Genomic DNA, 18572 nt, shown 5'->3' on the forward strand with positions numbered 1-18572 from the left:
AGGAATCTTTTCACGATTTTTTTCATTTCTGCATCTATTCCATTAGGGATTTTAGAGAGGACATGGAGTATACCGGGAGTGTCAAAAGCACTGATTTTATCATAAGCAACCTTCCTACTGACGAAATCCATTTGCCTTTCCATAGAATCTTCTTGTCTACGTAGCTTGAAACTATGTTCATCCAGTATTCCTTTTTATTCATCCCTTGAAAGAGTGGTGTGCCCAAGAACTTGCCTAGAAAATTAGCTACTTTAAGCTTTAGGATGTTGGTCGAATCCCTTGCAAGACTTGGTTGAGTATTGATGAAGAAGACCTTCGATTTACAAAAATTAATTTTTTGTCCCAAGACATAAAAATATTTATTGAGTAGTGACTTAATAGTCCTAGCTTCCTAGTTGTCTGGTTGTCCAAACAACATAGTATCATCTGCAAATTGCTAGTGTGTCACCGAGGCCTCACCAACAACTACCTTAATTCCATACCATTTGATTCCTCCCTTAGTTTAGTTATCCCCCTACCCATTGCCTCTCCCATAATTATGAATAGAAAGGGAGATAACAGGTCGCCTTGTCTTATACCTCTACTTGAATTAAAGAAACCATGAGCCCCACTATTCATCCACACTGAAAAGGTTAGAGTTGATATGCATCCATCCACCCATCAAATCCAATCCTTCATAAGCCCAAATTTTTCTAGAATTTCCTTGAGGAATTCTCTATCCATCGAGCCATACACTTTCATAATATCCAATTTTATGATCATCCCTGCCTATTTTGATTTTCTAGATGATTGAATTCCTTTATGGGCTATTATTATCCTTTCCACTATTGAACTCCTAGGGGCAAAGGCACTTTGTTCTTCTAATATTACAAAATTTAAGACTTTTTTAAAACAGTTGGCAATAATTTTGGATATTATTTTGTATGTAGTGTTGCGTAAAGAAATCGGTCTAAAATCTTGCATAGAATTTACCATCTTCTTCTTTCAGACTAGTGCAATGAATGTGTGGTTTGTGGTTCATTTCCTTTAATACCCTCTTCTTTTTCCTTGTTTCCTCCACTGTCAAGTGTATATCTTGGCCCACTATCTGCCAGAAACATTGGAATAATCTAGCAGAGAAACTCTCTAGGTCAGGAGCCTTGTCGAGATTCATCTAAAATATTGTTGTTTTAACTTCCTCCATTGTTGCTGCCTTAAAAAACTCCTGGTTCTATTGTTCTGATATTACTTTGGGAATTGTATCCATAAATTTTCTCCTCATTTCCTTACTCACTTGTGACTTTTCCTTTAACATTGTTTCAAATAATTTTGTGGCCTCTTTGTTAACTTCTTCCAAATTTTGGGTTCTTGTTCCATCAATCTTGTTGATTTCCATAAATTTACTTCTCCCTTTTTTTTCTATTGAGGCCTTGTGAAAAAAAATTGTATTTCTTTCCCCCTCTTGAAGCCATACTTCCCTTGATTTTTGCCTCCAATAACATTCTTCCCTTGCCAGTATTTCAAGTAATTCAAATTTTAAACATCTCTCCCTTTCATATTCCTTTGGGCCCATTTTGTCCTTGATTATAGACCATTCATTATATTGCCCCTTAAGTCATCAATTGATAAGTAGGAGATACTTTCTATAACAAGTCAAATTATGATATTGCTATCAAGATTCAACTATATAGTTTTCAAGTCAAACTCATTGACCCACGTTTCATGAGTACTGGTTCACATGAACTCATCTCCCATGAGAATGAGTGGTCCACTTATCCCTCATTATATCTAGGTGATTCTCACAGAGGTGAAACATTGGGCCTTCCCAGAAGGTCACCCATCCTAGTATTACTCTAGCTCGGACACTCTTAAGAATGGAGTTTCCTCCAAGGTTGAACCCACTTATAATAGAGCCCCTTAAGCTTATCAATTTATAAGTAGGATATATTTTCCACAACAAACCAAATTATCATATTATTATCAAGATTCAATTATGTAGTTTTCGAGACAAACTCATTGACCCATGTTTCATGAGTAGTAGTTCACAAGAACCCATCTCTCATGATAATGAATGGTCTACTTAGCACTCATTGCATCTGGTTGATGCTCATAGAGGTGAAGCATTGGGCCTTCTCAGGAAATCACCTCAAGGGAGACCTCCTGGGAATAAGCTTAATGATTACGTATTCTTAGAGACAAATTTAATGTTGTAATAAGTTGGGCGAGGGTAAGATTTGACTGTTATTGGAACTTGATTTTCTTAAAATGTTTCATCAACAGGGTACTTGAACAATGATTTTGATTTTCAAATAAGTTATTGGCATTAAAAAAAATCTACTAGTTGTTGTGACTGGATTATGTGTACATTTATGTGAGTATTTTTTATGTATATAATTGACATACTAGAACATCTTATCACTATTGTAGAACAAGAAGGAACATTTATATAGGATCATTTTGAATAGAGGACTTACCAAAAATTAATTTGACATCAAAATGTTTGCTTGCTTCAAACTAAAGTTGGTTCTATGAAGATGCTCAATGTAAAGTTTGTCATTTTAGACTCGATGATCTCCCCTTAATATATACAAACACCACCAGCCTTTGAGCATAAAAAATCACATAACAGAAAAAAAAAAGAAAGTAGTTAACTACAACCAACAAAATTAGATCTATGCCTTACAGAACATATGTAATACTAGGGGAAGAGCACCAATAGATAACATAGTTCCAAGAACCGTCACCTTATTGTTATGTTGACCCCCCAATAGCCTTCATAGTGAAAACACCATTAATAAATTTGTTTTGTACCAATAGCCGATCTTTTTTTGTAATTAATTGGCCCATTTGTGAACAACTATTGGAACATTTGTCCCATTTGTGCACCACTATTGGAACATTTGTGCATCGCTATTTGGACATTTGTCAACAAGTACTAGCAATTTTGAGTTGACGGTTACTGGAACATCTTTAGTTAGGTATCAGGCGACACTTTGAAATGTGTACTTTTTTACCTTTGTGCGCATAACTGATTCCAGAGCATGCATCGTTACTACCCACAAGCCAGATCAATAGCTATAAGCAGTTAAGTCACATACGAAGATGACTAAAAAAAACCAAAATACGACGTACCCTTTAGGATCTGTGGGTGCGTGAATTTAGCTATGACGACTACTGGTGCTCTTCCCCTATGAAAATACCCTAGAACAAATCTGATATAATGAACAAATTTAAGTTACATATTTTCCTTCATCAGATCTTTAGAGTCAATGTCACATCAAACACATTTCCACACATCTTCCATAGAACTACATATACTTTTCTTTGCAATTACTCTCTTAACATTTAATATTTCAATCCTCACTCTAAAATTAATTAATCTAACGTCATTTTTACTTATGTGTGCGTCTTGTTGTATTAGACTAGACTTGTATAGGAATAGGTAATTATGGCAATACAAACGTTATCATCCCAAAATTCAATAGTTTCGATTCTCTTAGTCAAAAGACACGCCTGTTATGCCTTATAAATATATTTGGAAAAAGAAAAGAAAAGCGAACTAACTCGTACTCTGCTGTTATGCCTCCTTGTATCTGCGCTTGTGAGAAAAATATTTAGGCTGTTTCGAAATTTCAATTCAGTCCACTAAATCGGTTGAGAGGTTTTAAAAGGTGTGGAAAGTATTCACATTCACTGAAAAGCAACTCTTTACAGTTAAAATCCATACAAGGTCTGCAACAGGAATTATGTTCTACATATTCTCTTTATTTTCTCTTTTGCAATTTTTCCTAGACTTGTGATTGGGATAGTTAGCAGATTCAACACACTTTAACATGCAACTGATTATCATTTCCAATGCAGAAGGATGGAATCCCAGCAGTTACAAAGAGAATTTCCTGCCTCTGAGGTATGAATACTATACCATCTTGTTATTCTTATAAAGTGGTTCTGGGTTTGGATCATTTGCGTTGGGCTTGGAGTTTATTTCATTAACACTTTTGGTTTGGTAGGTTGCAAACGAATTTGTGAACCAGTATTACTGTGTTCTAAACAACTGTCCAGATAAGCTATACGAGTTCTACAAAGATTGCAGCACTATCACCCGCCCTGAACCCAATGGTCAATTGTTGCATGTAACAACCCTAGAAGTAAGTCAAATATTGCAGTAGATTCAGTGTATAACAGTTTCAAATCATACAAATTCATTTTTGAAATACAATATTACCATATGGCATGCAACTACAAGATACCTTCGAAGTTTAATTTTTATCCATGGTTTAAGTTTACATTTCTTTATTCAATCAAATTTGCAGACATAATGTTGTTCTTGTTTTGAATGGTTGTTACCAACAGGCTATTAAAAACAATATAGTGTCTTCGCTCAATGAGGGAAATGAGGTTAAAATAGGAACTGTGGATTCACAAGAAGCTTATAATGAATCTTATATCATATTGGTAACTGGGATCATATTAGGGCACGAGAATGTCGAAAGAAAATTTGCCCAGTCTTTCTTTTTAGCACCACAGGAGAGAGGCTATTTTGTTCTAAACGATGCATTTCGGTATTTGGAAGAATCCCAGTATTCAGAAGACAAAATTTATATGTCGGCTAATGCTGTTTGTGATGAGCCTTTGCAGGAAGGTAAAATGGTCTCTTCTTCTATCTTTCAGTATTTTTCGATGTAGAATCTTCTTTAATCGCAGCCTTTCTGTGTCTTAGCAGAGATAGTTCCTGCAAAAGAAATTCAAAGATTTGAATCACAACCTTCGAAACTGGAAAATAAACATGCTACTGAAACTGTTGAGAATGAACAACAGCTTAACGATATTGAGAAAACTATTTCACCACCAGAAGAAACAACAAAAATGAGTTTTCTAGCAGTTGTAAGTATAAACATTTTGAATGCACGTCGAGCACTTCAAAGCCCTTTCATACATTGAGCGTTTGTAGAATATGATGTTACTGATATTTTTTTCTTTGAATGTTCAGCTTTTGAAAGAGAACCCACATCCTCTTCAAAGGCCAACTGTTGTGGTGAAATTTCCAATAAATACCGGACTGAAAGCAAATGTACCATCACAAGTACATACAACATCACAATCCTTGAACTCTAATTCTGGAAAAGCCCCAGGTTACCATAATCTTCCCTTCACCATTTTTTAATTGTATATTTCAGGTTCTTAATTTCTCACTAACCTTGAAATTCCATATAACTTACAGTCAATGAGAACTCAATCCATTTAAGAAATTTGCCATGGAATTCTACAATTACCTTGCTTGAAGAAGAGTTTAAAAAATATGGTTCTATAAAGCCTGGTGGAATTCAAATCAGAGCCAACAAGGTATGTTTTTGAAAACAAATCTCGCTTGTTTTCTGCTTTTTTCCTTCTGTAATGTTTAAATACTGTAATGCAGGAAAAAAACTTTTGCTATGGTTTCATTGAGTTCCAGTCATCAACTTCTGTGGAGAGTGCTGTAAAGGTACTTAATTTGTGTCGAATTATTTAGTGTTATTAGATATTGTATTTATCTTTATTTTCATAAAACTTGTATTTATATTTTGTAAGCAGGCATCTCCTATTGTCATCTCTGGGCGTCGCGTATATGTTGAAAAGAAAAGGTTGGCTGGTTTCAGAGGTATTTCGCAAAGCCTTAATTAAGTTATTATCTATTCATATAATGTAATATAGTCTTCAAATATAATTGTTTTTCTCTGCTCCTACTGATTGATTTCTACCATGGAAAGACAATATTCCAAATGGCGTAAAGAGAGGAGGCGATCGTCAAGGACGCAATGGCTATGCAAGAAATTTCTAAATTGTATTTCCGAGAGCTTCAAATGTACAGAAGAAGTACATGTTTTTTATTCATACTTGGTCTAATCTAAAGCAGTTTACCCCGTAGAGGCATAACCAGTATGAACAAAGGCAAAGGCATAGGCATGGGAGAGCATAGACAATAATAGAGTCACCTTGCCCAGATTGAGATAGAGACCCAGCAAGGGCGGATGGAAACTCTGCAGCTGGTCATGAATTTGGAACCACGCTGCAACTGGAAGGGATCCTGAGCAAGGTGCTGGCTCCGAAGCTGGTTTTACTGGGTCTCGAAAGCCAATCGCTTCTGATGGTGATTTGAAATTTGGAAGAATCATCAATGTAAATGTAATTAGAACTCTGTATGGTTTGTTAAAGAGTTCTATTTTTGTTATCTATATATAAAATTTTGTTATATCTTATACAATGAATGTTTGAAATATGTCAAATGTATAATCTAAATCATATGTCAAATGTATAATCTAAATGTTATTAGTCAATAGGATTTTATGGTGAGATTTTCCCACCAAATTTAAGAATCCTCACACCTGAACTTTTTTGTTTAAAAGGTGTGTTACTTGTAAAGGTGCAGGTTGCAATTTGGAGTGCTTGCACATTGTTGAAGACTTTGGATACTTAAATGTGATGCTGCAAATGGAGACTATGATATCAAAACAAGTTTGAAATGGAAAGTAAGTGACTAATGATAAACAAGAGCTAGATTTAGACCTTTGTGATCTTGATCCTTATGGCTAATCCTGCAAAACAAAATATAATTGTAGCTAGAAAAAGAAGAAAAATTTGCAAAAACAAAGAATACAGCTACAAACAATAATTAAATTTTTCTATTTATATTATTAAAAAAGTATGATTTGAAATGAATAAATAACACATGGGAGTAGAAATTATGGTGGAAGAGGTATGGTTTAAAGTGCACTTATTTTCGTTAGCTTACATGCAAACAAGCATGCAACACCTTTTCCCTGCACAATTCTCCTTATTTCACAAATCGAATAGAACATTATGCAGCGGAACAGAAAGTTAACTTGTTGTATTGACACCCCCCATTAAGTCTAATTAACGAGAGCTATGGGTCCTAGCAACAAAGCCTGATCAGGACCCTGATTACAAAGAGGAAAGGAGAAAACTCAAGTGAGATAAACTCTTAACCATTTGTTGTGTGCTTCTATTCACAAAGAGAAGCTGAGAAGGGGGGCACTAGGAAGAGAACCGAACCACGAAATTGTGTGCAGCTGAAGAAAAAGGAAAAGCTCTTGGGGCTTCTGAAGAAAGGTGGTTTTACCCCTTAAATTGAAAGGTTGAAGGGTCCTAAGAGGGATGTTACCAACTATTTTGGCAAGCACTAGAAAGATGGGACTATTATCCTCCATGGGTGGAAGCTATTGGTTGATCGGAGCCTCATTCCCCAAGTCACCAGCCTATCGACTGAGGGATGAAATTTTATAGAGATAGGACTTCTATACAGCAAGTTGTGTAGAAAATGCACACAGGCCGACCAACTTTTTTCAAAATCTTCAGGGATGAATATTACGATGATTTTAAAGCTAACCCCATAAAATTGGCAGATTTTACGATTTTTAGATAGGCAAAATTAAGGTTCAAATGTGAAAATAGGACTCTATTAGGGTTTTGAAGAGATAAGGGAATTGGACTGCAAATTTGAAAAGGGTAAAACCTAAAGCATAGGGAAACCTTGGAAAATGTTTATAAATCTGAATTTGAATGAAATTGTTTGAAATTTATACAAAATCCAATTAATTTTTAAAATTAGGGTTTTATGACCTAACCACTTAATTTTTGAAATTTGAATTTGGAAAAGAAGAGGGAAATAAAAAATTTGAATTGTAGGAATGAACACAAATCTAAATATAGTCACAAATCTGAAAATTGAATGGAAGTTTAACTTTTGCACAAGTTCATGATAATGTTTGAAAATTAGTGTTTGAACAATTAACCACTTAATTTTGTAAAGTTGATTTTGTAAATTAAACAAGACAAGGAGGAAATTGAATTTGTCAAACAAAGCAATTTTTAGATGTAAGACAATAGCAAGATAAACACATGTTCAATTTCAATTTTAAAACAAGTGTTTTGAATGAATTAACCACTAAGTGTGCATAAAAATTAAACTTCCAAGTTTGTTCCAAGGAAAGAATGCAAGACGTCGCGTTCACCAAAATGTAATGTTGGGAAAAATGAGCAAATGAGAGATCTAGAGAAAAGCCTTTCTTCCCTCCGAAGAGAGATGGAAGTTTCACTTCGGATTTCCCTTCAAATACTTTTCACTCATTGCATTAGAAGATGGGGGAAAATGCACTAGATTCAACCTCCAGAGAAGGAGGTAATATTCTGATTGATGTGGGAATGGTAGGTTACTCCTCTCTTCTTGAATGAGATTGAATTTATTGAATTGTGTACTAATGACTAAGTGAATAAAGTGACAAAGATCTTGTTGTAAGTCGAGATAGAAGTGTAGGATGAAGTTGTGCACCAGGATCTGGCAATAATATGTCGAGACGAAGTCGCCTTGGAATTTGACCAAAAGATTGCCCGGACCGTGGTGAAATGTGTACACGGTCCTCCAAAAAAATCCATGAAAGGAAAATGATTCTTTCGCCTCTGCAAATGGATTCCAAATATGAAATTACAGTTGCACACCTACAACCTACACATAGAAAAGAGAGGAAAAGGGGTTGGGATTGGGGGTTTGCCTTCATTTCAAACACCAGTTTTGGAATTAACCAAATGATGAAAGAAAGTACTTGCAAGTAAACGTAAATGAAAGATTGAAAAGTAAATCACCTCAAGGGAGGTTGTTATAGATATGTTGATAGAATTTTTCGTATGAAGTTGAATGTTGGAATGAATCTCCTCTTCAATGGTTGAATCTTTGACTTGAATGCAACACCTATCCTTGAAAGAAGACTTGAGATGCTCAATACTTGAAAGTGATTCTTGAATGCTTGAATGCATGATCTCGTGAACTTCTCGCTTATGAAGCTTCCTTCCCCAAAATGACTGCAACTTATATACTCATCAAATAGTGTTATTGAACTAATTTTCAATGATAGGTGGACACTAGGGGAGTTTACCTGCTCAATGCACAACCACCAAAGCATAATTTGAGGATTAATACCCCAAAATAGAGTAGGGACAGGGGCACCATGCCCCTGTCCTGCCTTTTTTTCTAGGATGGGATGCTTGTTTAGGCAGAGTGGGGAGCAAGAAATATGTAGTTTTTCAAGGGCTCAGCAAGTCTCTAGTCTCCAATCAGGCTAAGGGATTCAATTTTTCATGTGTGGCGACCTTATTATGGTCAAAAATTGCAAGGGTCACAATTTTATGACACTAAAGTTATTATAATTATATTTAAGGTTTATGGATTGGTTGTAATAAATCGATTCAGGGAGTCATTGTGCCTTCTTCAACCTATGATTTAAATAGAAATTCATAAAGATTTAAGACTGACAAAATTTATGCATTGGGGTAAGTGATCAGGGTTGAAGATGGGTACCTTTTCCTATAAAGAGAGATATTGATGTACTAATGTGATTAAAAAGAAGAAAAAGCTCAAGAATGTTGTCAATGATCTTTGTAATGAATAAGAAAATCACATTTTTTTCCAAACAAACCTATTTGAGAAATCTTTTTGTGCTTCCTATCAAGAAGTTAGATAATTAGGTTGTCTTGAAGATTGAGTACAGGGCTGTAGAAAAATGAAGTTGCTCATACAAGGCAAAGTACTAAGACAGAGACTTTTAAGGTTGATAATTTGCAGTATCTATACAAATGTACTCAATTTAAAGGTTGAATTCCACGTACTAATTAATTTTCATTTTGCTTATAAGGGTATATCTAAAATTTAGTGTTACCAATACTAGCTAAACACAAAAGTAGAGTAGAAAAGAAAAGCATCGATTTCCATAATAAAATAAAGAGTTTATAATTATGTCTTATTTTTTATGCCTAAATTGAAATAAATTGGTTATTCTTATAATTATTATTAAATATGTTATCGACACCGATAAACTAGTATATCAATATCAATAAAGTAAATATGCTAAGCAAACTTTAAACCTTAAAGCCAGACTTTAAAATGGGAGCTATGGAATGCTGTATGGAAATCTACTATAGGGTGGAATGGCTTAAATCACACACACTAAGCTTACGGTTTTAGTCTTAAAAATGTTAAACATTCAGAGTTGACTGACATTTTTTGTGCTTAATATGTCAATTAAGGAGTGTGTTTATGCAAAGAACACAAAGACTTTCCAATTTGAGTTAACAACTTAAATTTAACCAAATACATGTTGGAAATTATAATGTATTCAAGAAAATACCATGCTCTCTTTAAATATTATCCACAATGGCCAAACTCAAAATAATTTTTATTTTAATGAAATGTAAAAGGTAGCATGGATTGTGGGTTTTTTTTTTTTTTTGATAGGTTTTTTTTTTTTTTTGATAGGTAATGGGCTGAAGCTGATAAGGTGTACATACCCTACCCCCTTGTGGGATTTGAACTTGTGACCTCTCTTTAAAAAGCACAAATTCTCCACCATTAGGCCAACTCAGGTTGTACGGGTTATGGGTTCTTTAATGTTCACTATTGTAACTCAAATTAGAACAAGCAATACAACACCAATTTGAGAAAGAAACAATAACGGTGGTGATTGAGAAGTAAATAAGAATTAAGTATGACTTTCTAATGCCTTTATATTCATTTGAAGGAGTTTTTTTATTTCATCCTTATAAAGTGGGATAGAATAGTATCAAACGCAACATGCTACCTAGTTAATAAATTGCTTGAGTCAAGTACCATATTTTCCTTGTTACATGAAATTTTTTATGTCGATTATTTTTATCTATAAAATCAACTACTAAAACCCACAAGGAGATAAGATGCTAAAATAACACGAACTATAGTTGTTTTCAAAATTACTCCTACCCATCATACCAAGTTCATCAAAGTTGTGAGGAACACCCATGTAGAAGAAAGATAAGAGTTTCTACTCTCTAACGTCAACCACATTTTTAGTTCATAAGGAGGCATTATATCTATCCAAAGTAGTAGAAGAATTTATAGGTTTGTGGTCAACATATCATGCATTGCAATTTCCTTTTTTCCTCTCCCACTATTTCATCTATAGATGACCCAATATCAATAGTAATGATATGGAATGGTTAATAACAAAAGAGTTCATCCAAACAAAAGGACCCAAAAATATCTAATTATTCATCATGAATTCTTCTGAACCAAATTTTGACACAAACAATTGCTAAGGATACACCCCTCCTTAACTAATTATTTATGCAAGATGCTACGAACTTCAATTTTTTGTAACTAAATAACTAGTGTCAACAAACCAAATGAGAAAGTTCTATCCATACACGAATTAATAAATTCTAAAATTGCAGCAAATTGAGCATCATACACAATAAAATGACACAATATTTCTTGGCCCATTCAAATATATGAAGGACCTACTACACACACTAAAAGGAGGAGTTTTAACAATAGGTGGAAAAAAAATTAGCCATAGATATTAGAATAAAGCACACTCTATACCTTGAACATGAAAATTTAAATTTTACTAGGATTATAAAAGTCAATAGAATCAAATATAAAACTAAGGATATGCCAATAGATCTTTGGCTCATGTCTAGATTTTGTAAAATATTTTGTAATGTAGCTAAGGACTACAAGGTGGGAGAATAAACTAGTAGCCAGTATTGGATTGCTACATATAAATCTTCTAGTGGGGTTGTGGATGTTTAAATTATCATCACAAGGGAAGGATGTGTTTACACGCCAATTATAAGAATTGAGTAAATTTGACATAGATTTAAATCTTAAGGAGTTTTGTAGTAAAATGCCAACAAGAATACTTTATTATAAAACTATGTATCTTTAGAGAATTTGGTATTTCATTCAACATTGTTGAGCAAATAAAGAAAGACTCGGTATTTCATTCAACATTGTTGACCAACTTATCGTCCCATTTTCTACTATAATTATCCCATAATCTCTCACCTATTGTCCCCATTTCAATAGGGTCTCTTTTCTTATGTCTTCCAAATTCAGATATTCCTCCAAATTTTTTATAATTATTTCATGAGTCTTTACAAAATAATCGTTGCTCTCCATTTACTATTTCCCACGTGATATATCTTTTTATTATATCCCAGCTTTCTAAAATGTAATTCCACACTATCGAGCCTCTAGGAGAATCTCTAACTTTGAGAATGCTAATCGGGTAATTGGAATTTACATACTTCTTTCTTATGATTTTAATCCATTTCTCGTTACTATTTGTATATAGTCTCCATACAAGTTTTTCTCCCATTTCCAGATTCATTATCAACAAGTTTCTTAGTCCTGCACATCCTACTTTTTTTGGCTTGCATTTATTGTCCCATGTTAATAGGGGTATTCTGTTTTGGTCATGCATGCCATTCCAAAAGAATCTTTTCATGATTTTTTTCATTTCTGCATCTATTCCATCAGGGATTTTAGAGAGGACAAGGAGTATACCGGGAGTGTCAAAAGCACTGATTTTATCATAAGCAATCTTCCTACTGATGAAATCCATTTACCTTTCCACAGAATCTTCTTGTCTACATAGCTTGAGACTATGTTCATCCAGTATTCCTTTTTATTCATCCCTTGAAAGAGTGGTGTGCCCAAGAACTTGCCTAGAAAATTAGCTACTTTAAGCTCTAGGATGTTGGTCGAATCCCTTGCAAGACTTGGTTGAGTATTGATGAAGAAGACCTTCGATTTACAAAAATTAATTTTTTGTCCCAAGACATAAAAATATTTATTGAGTAGTGACTTAATAGTCCTAGCTTCCTAGTTGTCTGATTGTCCAAACAACATAGTATCATCTGCAAATTGCTACTGTGTCACCGAGGCCTCACCAACAACTACCTTAATTCCATACCATTTGATTCCTCCCTTAGTTTAGTTATCCCCCTACCCATTGCCTCTCCCATAATTATGAATAGAAAGGGAGATAACAGGTCGCCTTGTCTTATACCTCTACTTGAATTAAAGAAACCATGAGCCCCACTATTCATCCACACTGAAAAGGTTAGAGTTGATATGCATCCATCCACCCATCAAATCCAATCCTTCATAAGCCCAAATTTGTCTAGAATTTCCTTGAGGAATTCTCTATCCATCGAGCCATACACTTTCATAATATCCAATTTTATGATCATCCTTGCCTATTTTGATTTTCTAGATGATTGAATTCCTTTATGGGCTATTATTATTCTTTCCACTATTGAACTCCTAGGGGCAAAGGCACTTTGTTCTTCTAATATTAAAAAAATTTAAGACTTTTTTAAAACAGTTGGCAATAATTTTGGATATTATTTTTTATGTAGTGTTGCATAAGGAAATCGGTCTAAAATCTTGCATAGAATTTACCATCTTCTTCTTTCGAACTAGTGCAAAGAATGTGTGGTTTGTGGTTCATTTCCTTTAATACCCTCTTCTTTTTCCTTGTTTCCTCCACTGTCAAGTGTGTATATCTTGGCCCACTATCTCCCAGAAACATTGGAATAATCTAGCAGAGAAACTATCTAGGTCAGGAGCCTTGTCGAGATTCATCTGAAATATTGTTGTTTTAACTTCCTCCATTGTTGCTGCCTTAAAAAACTCCTGGTTCTGTTGTTCTGATATTACTTTGGGAATTGTATCCATAAATTTTCCCCTCATTTCCTTACTCCCTTGTGACTTTTCTTTTAACATTGTTTCAAATAATTTTGTGGCCTCTTTGTTAACTTCTTCCAAATTTTGGGTTCTTGTTGCATCAATCTTGTTGATTTCCATAAATTTACTTCTCCCTTTTTTTTCTATTGAGGCCTTGTGAAAAAAAATTGTATTTCTTTCCCCCTCTTGAAGCCATACTTCCCTTGACTTTTGCCTCCAATAACATTCTTCCCTTGCCAGTATTTCAAGTAATTCAAATTTTAAACATCTCTCCCTTTTGTATTCCTTTGGGCCCATTTTGTCCTTGATTATAGACCATTCATTATATTGCCCCTCAAGCTCATCAATTGATAAGTAGGAGATACTTTCTATAACAAGTCAAATTATGATATTGCTATCAAGATTCAACTATATAGTTTTCAAGTCAAACTCATTGACCCACGTTTCATGAGTAGTGGTTCACATGAACTCATCTCCCATGAGAATGAATGGTCCACTTATCCCTCATTATATCTAGGTGATTCTCATAGAGGTGAAACATTGGGCCTTCCCAGAAGGTCACCCATCCTAGTATTACTCCAACTCGGACACTCTTAACAATGGAGTTTCCTCCAAGGTTGAACCCACTTATAATAGAGCCCCTTAAGCTTATCAATTTATATGTAGGATATATTTTCCACAACAAACCAAATTATCATATTATTATCAAGATTCAATTATGTAGTTTTCGAGACAAACTCATTGACCCATGTTTCATGAGTAGTAGTACACAAGAACGCATCTCTCATGATAATGAATGGTCTACTTAGCACTCATTGCATCTAGTTGATGCTCATAGAGGTGAAGCATTGGCCCTTCTCAGGAAATCACCTGAAGGGAGACCTCCTGGGAATAAGCTTAATGATTACGTATTCTTAGAGACAAATTTAATGTTGTAATAAGTTGGGCGAGGGTAAGATTTGACTGTTATTTGAACTTGATTTTCTTAAAATGTTTCATCAACACAGTACTTGAACAATGATTTTGATTTTCAAATAAGTTATTGGCATTAAAAAAAATCCACTAGTTGTTGTGAGTGGACTATGTGTACATTTATGTGAGTATTTGTTATGTATATAATTGACATACTAGAACATCTTATCACTATTGTAGAACAAGAAGGAACATTTATATAGGAACATTTTGAATAGAGGACTTACCAAAACTTAATTTGACATCAAAATGTTTGCTTGCTTCCAACTAAAGTTGGTTCTATGAAGATGCTCAATGTAAAGTTTGTCAATTTAGGATCGATGATCTCCCCTTAATATATACAAACACCACCAGCCTTTGAGCATAAAAAATCACATAACGAAAAAAAAAAATTAGTAAAGTACAACCAACAAAATTAGATCTATGCCTTAGAGAACATATGTAATACTAGGGGAAGAGCACCAATAGATAACATAGTTCCAAGAACCGTCACCTTATTGTTATGTTGACCCCCCAATAGCCTTCATAGTGAAAACACCATTAATAAATTTGTTTTGTACCAATAGCCGATCTTTTTTTGTAATTAATTGGCCCATTTGTGAACAACTATTGGAACATTTGTCCCATTTGTGCACCACTATTGGAACATTTGTGCATCGCTATTTGGACATTTGTCAACAAGTACTAGCAATTTTGAGTTGACGGTTACTGGAACATCTTTAGTTAGGTATCAGGCGACACTTTCAAATGTGTACTTTTTTACCTTTGTGCGCATAACTGATTCCAGAACATGCATCGTTACTACCCAGAAGCCAGATCAATAGCTATAAGCAGTTAAATCGCATACGAATATGACTAAAAAAAAAAAAAATACGACATACCCTTTAGGATCTATGGGTGCGCGAAGTTAGCTATAATGACTACTGGTGCTCTTCCCTATGAAAATACCCTAGAACAAATCTGATATAATGAACAAATTTAAGTTACATATTTTCCTTCATCAGATCTTTAGAATCAATGTCACATCAAACACATTTCCACACATCTTCCATAGAACTACATATACTTTTCTTTGCAATTACTCTCTTAACATTTAATATTTCAATCCTCACTCTAAATTAATTAATCTAACGTCATTTTTACTTATGTGTGCGTCTTGTTGTATTAGACTAGACTTGTATAGGAATAGGTAATTATGGCCATACAAACGTTATCATCCCAAAATTCAATAGTTTCTATTCTCTTAGTCAAAAGACACGCCTGTTATGCCTTATAAATATATTTGGAAAAAGAAAAGAAAAGCGAACTAACTCGTACTCTGCTGTTATGCCTCCTTGTATCTGCGCTTGTGAGAAAAATATTTAGGCTGTTTCGAAATTTCAATTCAGTCCACTAAATCAGTTGAGAGGTTTTAAAAGGTGTGGAAAGTATTCACATTCACTGAAAAGCAACTCTTTACAGTTAAAATCCATACAAGGTCTGCAACAGGAATTATGTTCTACATATTCTCTTTATTTTCTCTTTTGCAATTTTTCCTAGACTTGTGATTGGGATAGTTAGCAGATTTAACACACTTTAACATGCAACTGATTATCATTTCCAATGCAGAAGGATGGAATCCCAGCAGTTACAAAGAGAATTTCCTGCCTCTGAGGTATGAATACTATACCATCTTGTTATTCTTATAAAGTGGTTCTGGGTTTGGATCATTTGCGTTGGGCTTGGAGTTTATTTCATTAACACTTTTGGTTTGGTAGGTTGCAAACGAATTTGTGAACCAGTATTACTGTGTTCTAAACAACTGTCCAGATAAGCTATACGAGTTCTACAAAGATTGCAGCACTATCACCCGCCCTGAACCCAATGGTCAATTGTTGCATGTAACAACCCTAGAAGTAAGTCAAATATTGCAGTAGATTCAGTGTATAACAGTTTCAAATCATACAAATTTATTTTTGAAATACAATATAACCATATGGCATGCAACTACAAGATACCTTCGAAGTTTAATTTTTATCCATGGTTTAAGTTTACATTTCTTTATTCAATCAAGTTTGCAGACATAATGTTGTTCTTGTTTTGAATGGTTGTTACCAACAGGCTATTAAAAACAATATAGTGTCTTCGCTCAATGAGGGAAATGAGGTTAAAATAGGAACTGTGGATTCACAAGAAGCTTATAATGAATCTTATATCATATTGGTAACTGGGATCATATTAGGGCACGAGAATGTCGAAAGAAAATTTGCCCAGTCTTTCTTTTTAGCACCACAGGAGAGAGGCTATTTTGTTCTAAACGATGCATTTCGGTATTTGGAAGAATCCCAGTATTCAGAAGACAAAACTTATATGTCGGCTAATGCTGTTTGTGATGAGCCTTTGCAGGAAGTTAAAATGGTCTCTTCTTCTATCTTTCAGTATTTTTCGATGTAGAATCTTCTTTAATCGCAGCCTTTCTGTGTCTTAGCAGAGATAGTTCCTGCAAAAGAAATTCAAAGATTTGAATCAAAACCTTCGAAATTGGAAAATAAACATGCTACTGAAACTGTTGAGAATGAACAACAGCTTAAGGATATTGAGAAAACTATTTCACCACCAGAAGAAACAACAAAAATGAGTTTTCTAGCAGTTGTAAGTATAAACATTTTGAATGCACGTCGAGCACTTCAAAGCCCTTTCATACATTGAGCGTTTGTAGAATATGATGTTACTGATATTTTTTTCTTTGAATGTTCAGCTTTTGAAAGAGAACCCACATCCTATTCAAAGGCCAACCGTTGTGGTGAAATTTCCAATAAATACCGGACTGAAAGCAAATGTACCATCACAAGTACATACAACATCACAATCCTTGAACTCTAATTCTCGAAAAGCCCCAGGTTACCATAATCTTCCCTTCACCATTTTTTAATTGTATCTTTCAGGTTCTTAATTTCTCACTAACCTTGAAATCCCATATAACTTACAGTCAATGAGAACTCAATCCATTTAAGAAATTTGCCATGGAATTCTACAATTACTTTGCTTTAAGAAGAGTTTAAAAAATATGGTTCTATAAAGCCTGGTGGAATTCAAATCAGAGCCAACAAGGTATGTTTTTGAAAACAAATCTCGCTTGTTTTCTGCTCTTTTCCTTCTGTAATGTTTAAATACTGTAATGCAGGAAAAAAACTTTTGCTATGGTTTCATTGAGTTCCAATCATCAACTTCTGTGGAGAGTGCTGTAAAGGTACTTAATTTGTATCGAATTATTTAGTGTTATTAGATATTGTATTTATCTTTATTTTCATAAAACTTGTATTTATATTTTGTAAGCAGGCATCTCCTATTGTCATCTCTGGGCGTCGCGTATATGTTGAAAAGAAAAGGTTGGCTGGTTTCAGAGGTATTTCGCAAAGCCTTAATTAAGTTATTATCTATTCATATAATGTAATATAGTCTTCAAATATAATTGTTTTTCTCTGCTCCTACTGATTGATTTCTACCATGGAAAGACAATATTCCAAATGGCGTAAAGAGAGGAGGCGATCGTCAAGGACGCAATGGCTATGCAAGAAATTTCTAACTTGTATTTCCGAGAGCTTCAAATGTACGGAAGAAGTACATGTTTTTTATTCATACTTGGTCTAATCTAAAGCAGTTTACCCCGTAGAGGCATAACCAGTATGAACAAAGGCAAAGGCATAGGCATGGGAGAGCATAGACAATAATAGAGTCACCTTGCCCAGATTGAGATAGAGACCCAGCAAGGGCGGATGGAAACTCTGCAGCTGGTCATGAATTTGGAACCACGCTGCAACTGGAAGGGATCCTGAGCAAGGTGCTGGCTCCGAAGCTGGTTTTACTGGGTCTCGAAAGCCAATCGCTTCTGATGGTGATTTGAAATTTGGAAGAATCATCAATGTAAATGTAATTAGAACTCTGTATGGTTTGTTAAAGAGTTCTATTTTTGGTATCTATATATAAAATTTTGTTATATCTTATACAATGAATGTTTGAAATATGTCAAATGTATAATCTACATCATATGTCATGAATATTATAAAAGCTATAATCTACATCATTG

General features: G+C 34.3%; 2 protein-coding genes across 2 annotated transcripts; both read left to right on the forward strand.

The window, feature by feature from the left end:
- Nucleotides 1–3844: 3844 nt before the first annotated feature.
- On the forward strand, nt 3845–5797 carry LOC131031336 (nuclear transport factor 2-like). The gene is made up of 9 exons (XM_057962436.2): nt 3845–3886; nt 3990–4127; nt 4333–4621; nt 4703–4863; nt 4970–5111; nt 5201–5322; nt 5396–5461; nt 5551–5617; nt 5727–5797. Exons 1-9 carry the CDS (start codon nt 3845–3847, stop codon nt 5795–5797), a joined length of 1098 nt encoding a protein of 365 aa, XP_057818419.2.
- A 10321-nt stretch (nt 5798–16118) lies between these two features.
- On the forward strand, nt 16119–18071 carry LOC131031329 (nuclear transport factor 2-like). The gene is made up of 8 exons (XM_059215053.1): nt 16119–16160; nt 16264–16401; nt 16607–16870; nt 16958–17137; nt 17244–17336; nt 17670–17735; nt 17825–17891; nt 18001–18071. The coding sequence occupies exons 1-8, from the start codon at nt 16119–16121 to the stop codon at nt 18069–18071; spliced, it is 921 nt and encodes a 306-aa protein (XP_059071036.1).
- The last annotated feature ends 501 nt before the right edge of the window (nt 18072–18572 follow it).

This window comes from Cryptomeria japonica, unplaced genomic scaffold (genome assembly GCF_030272615.1).
Source record: "Cryptomeria japonica unplaced genomic scaffold, Sugi_1.0 HiC_scaffold_48, whole genome shotgun sequence".
Lineage (NCBI taxonomy): Eukaryota > Viridiplantae > Streptophyta > Pinopsida > Cupressales > Cupressaceae > Cryptomeria > Cryptomeria japonica.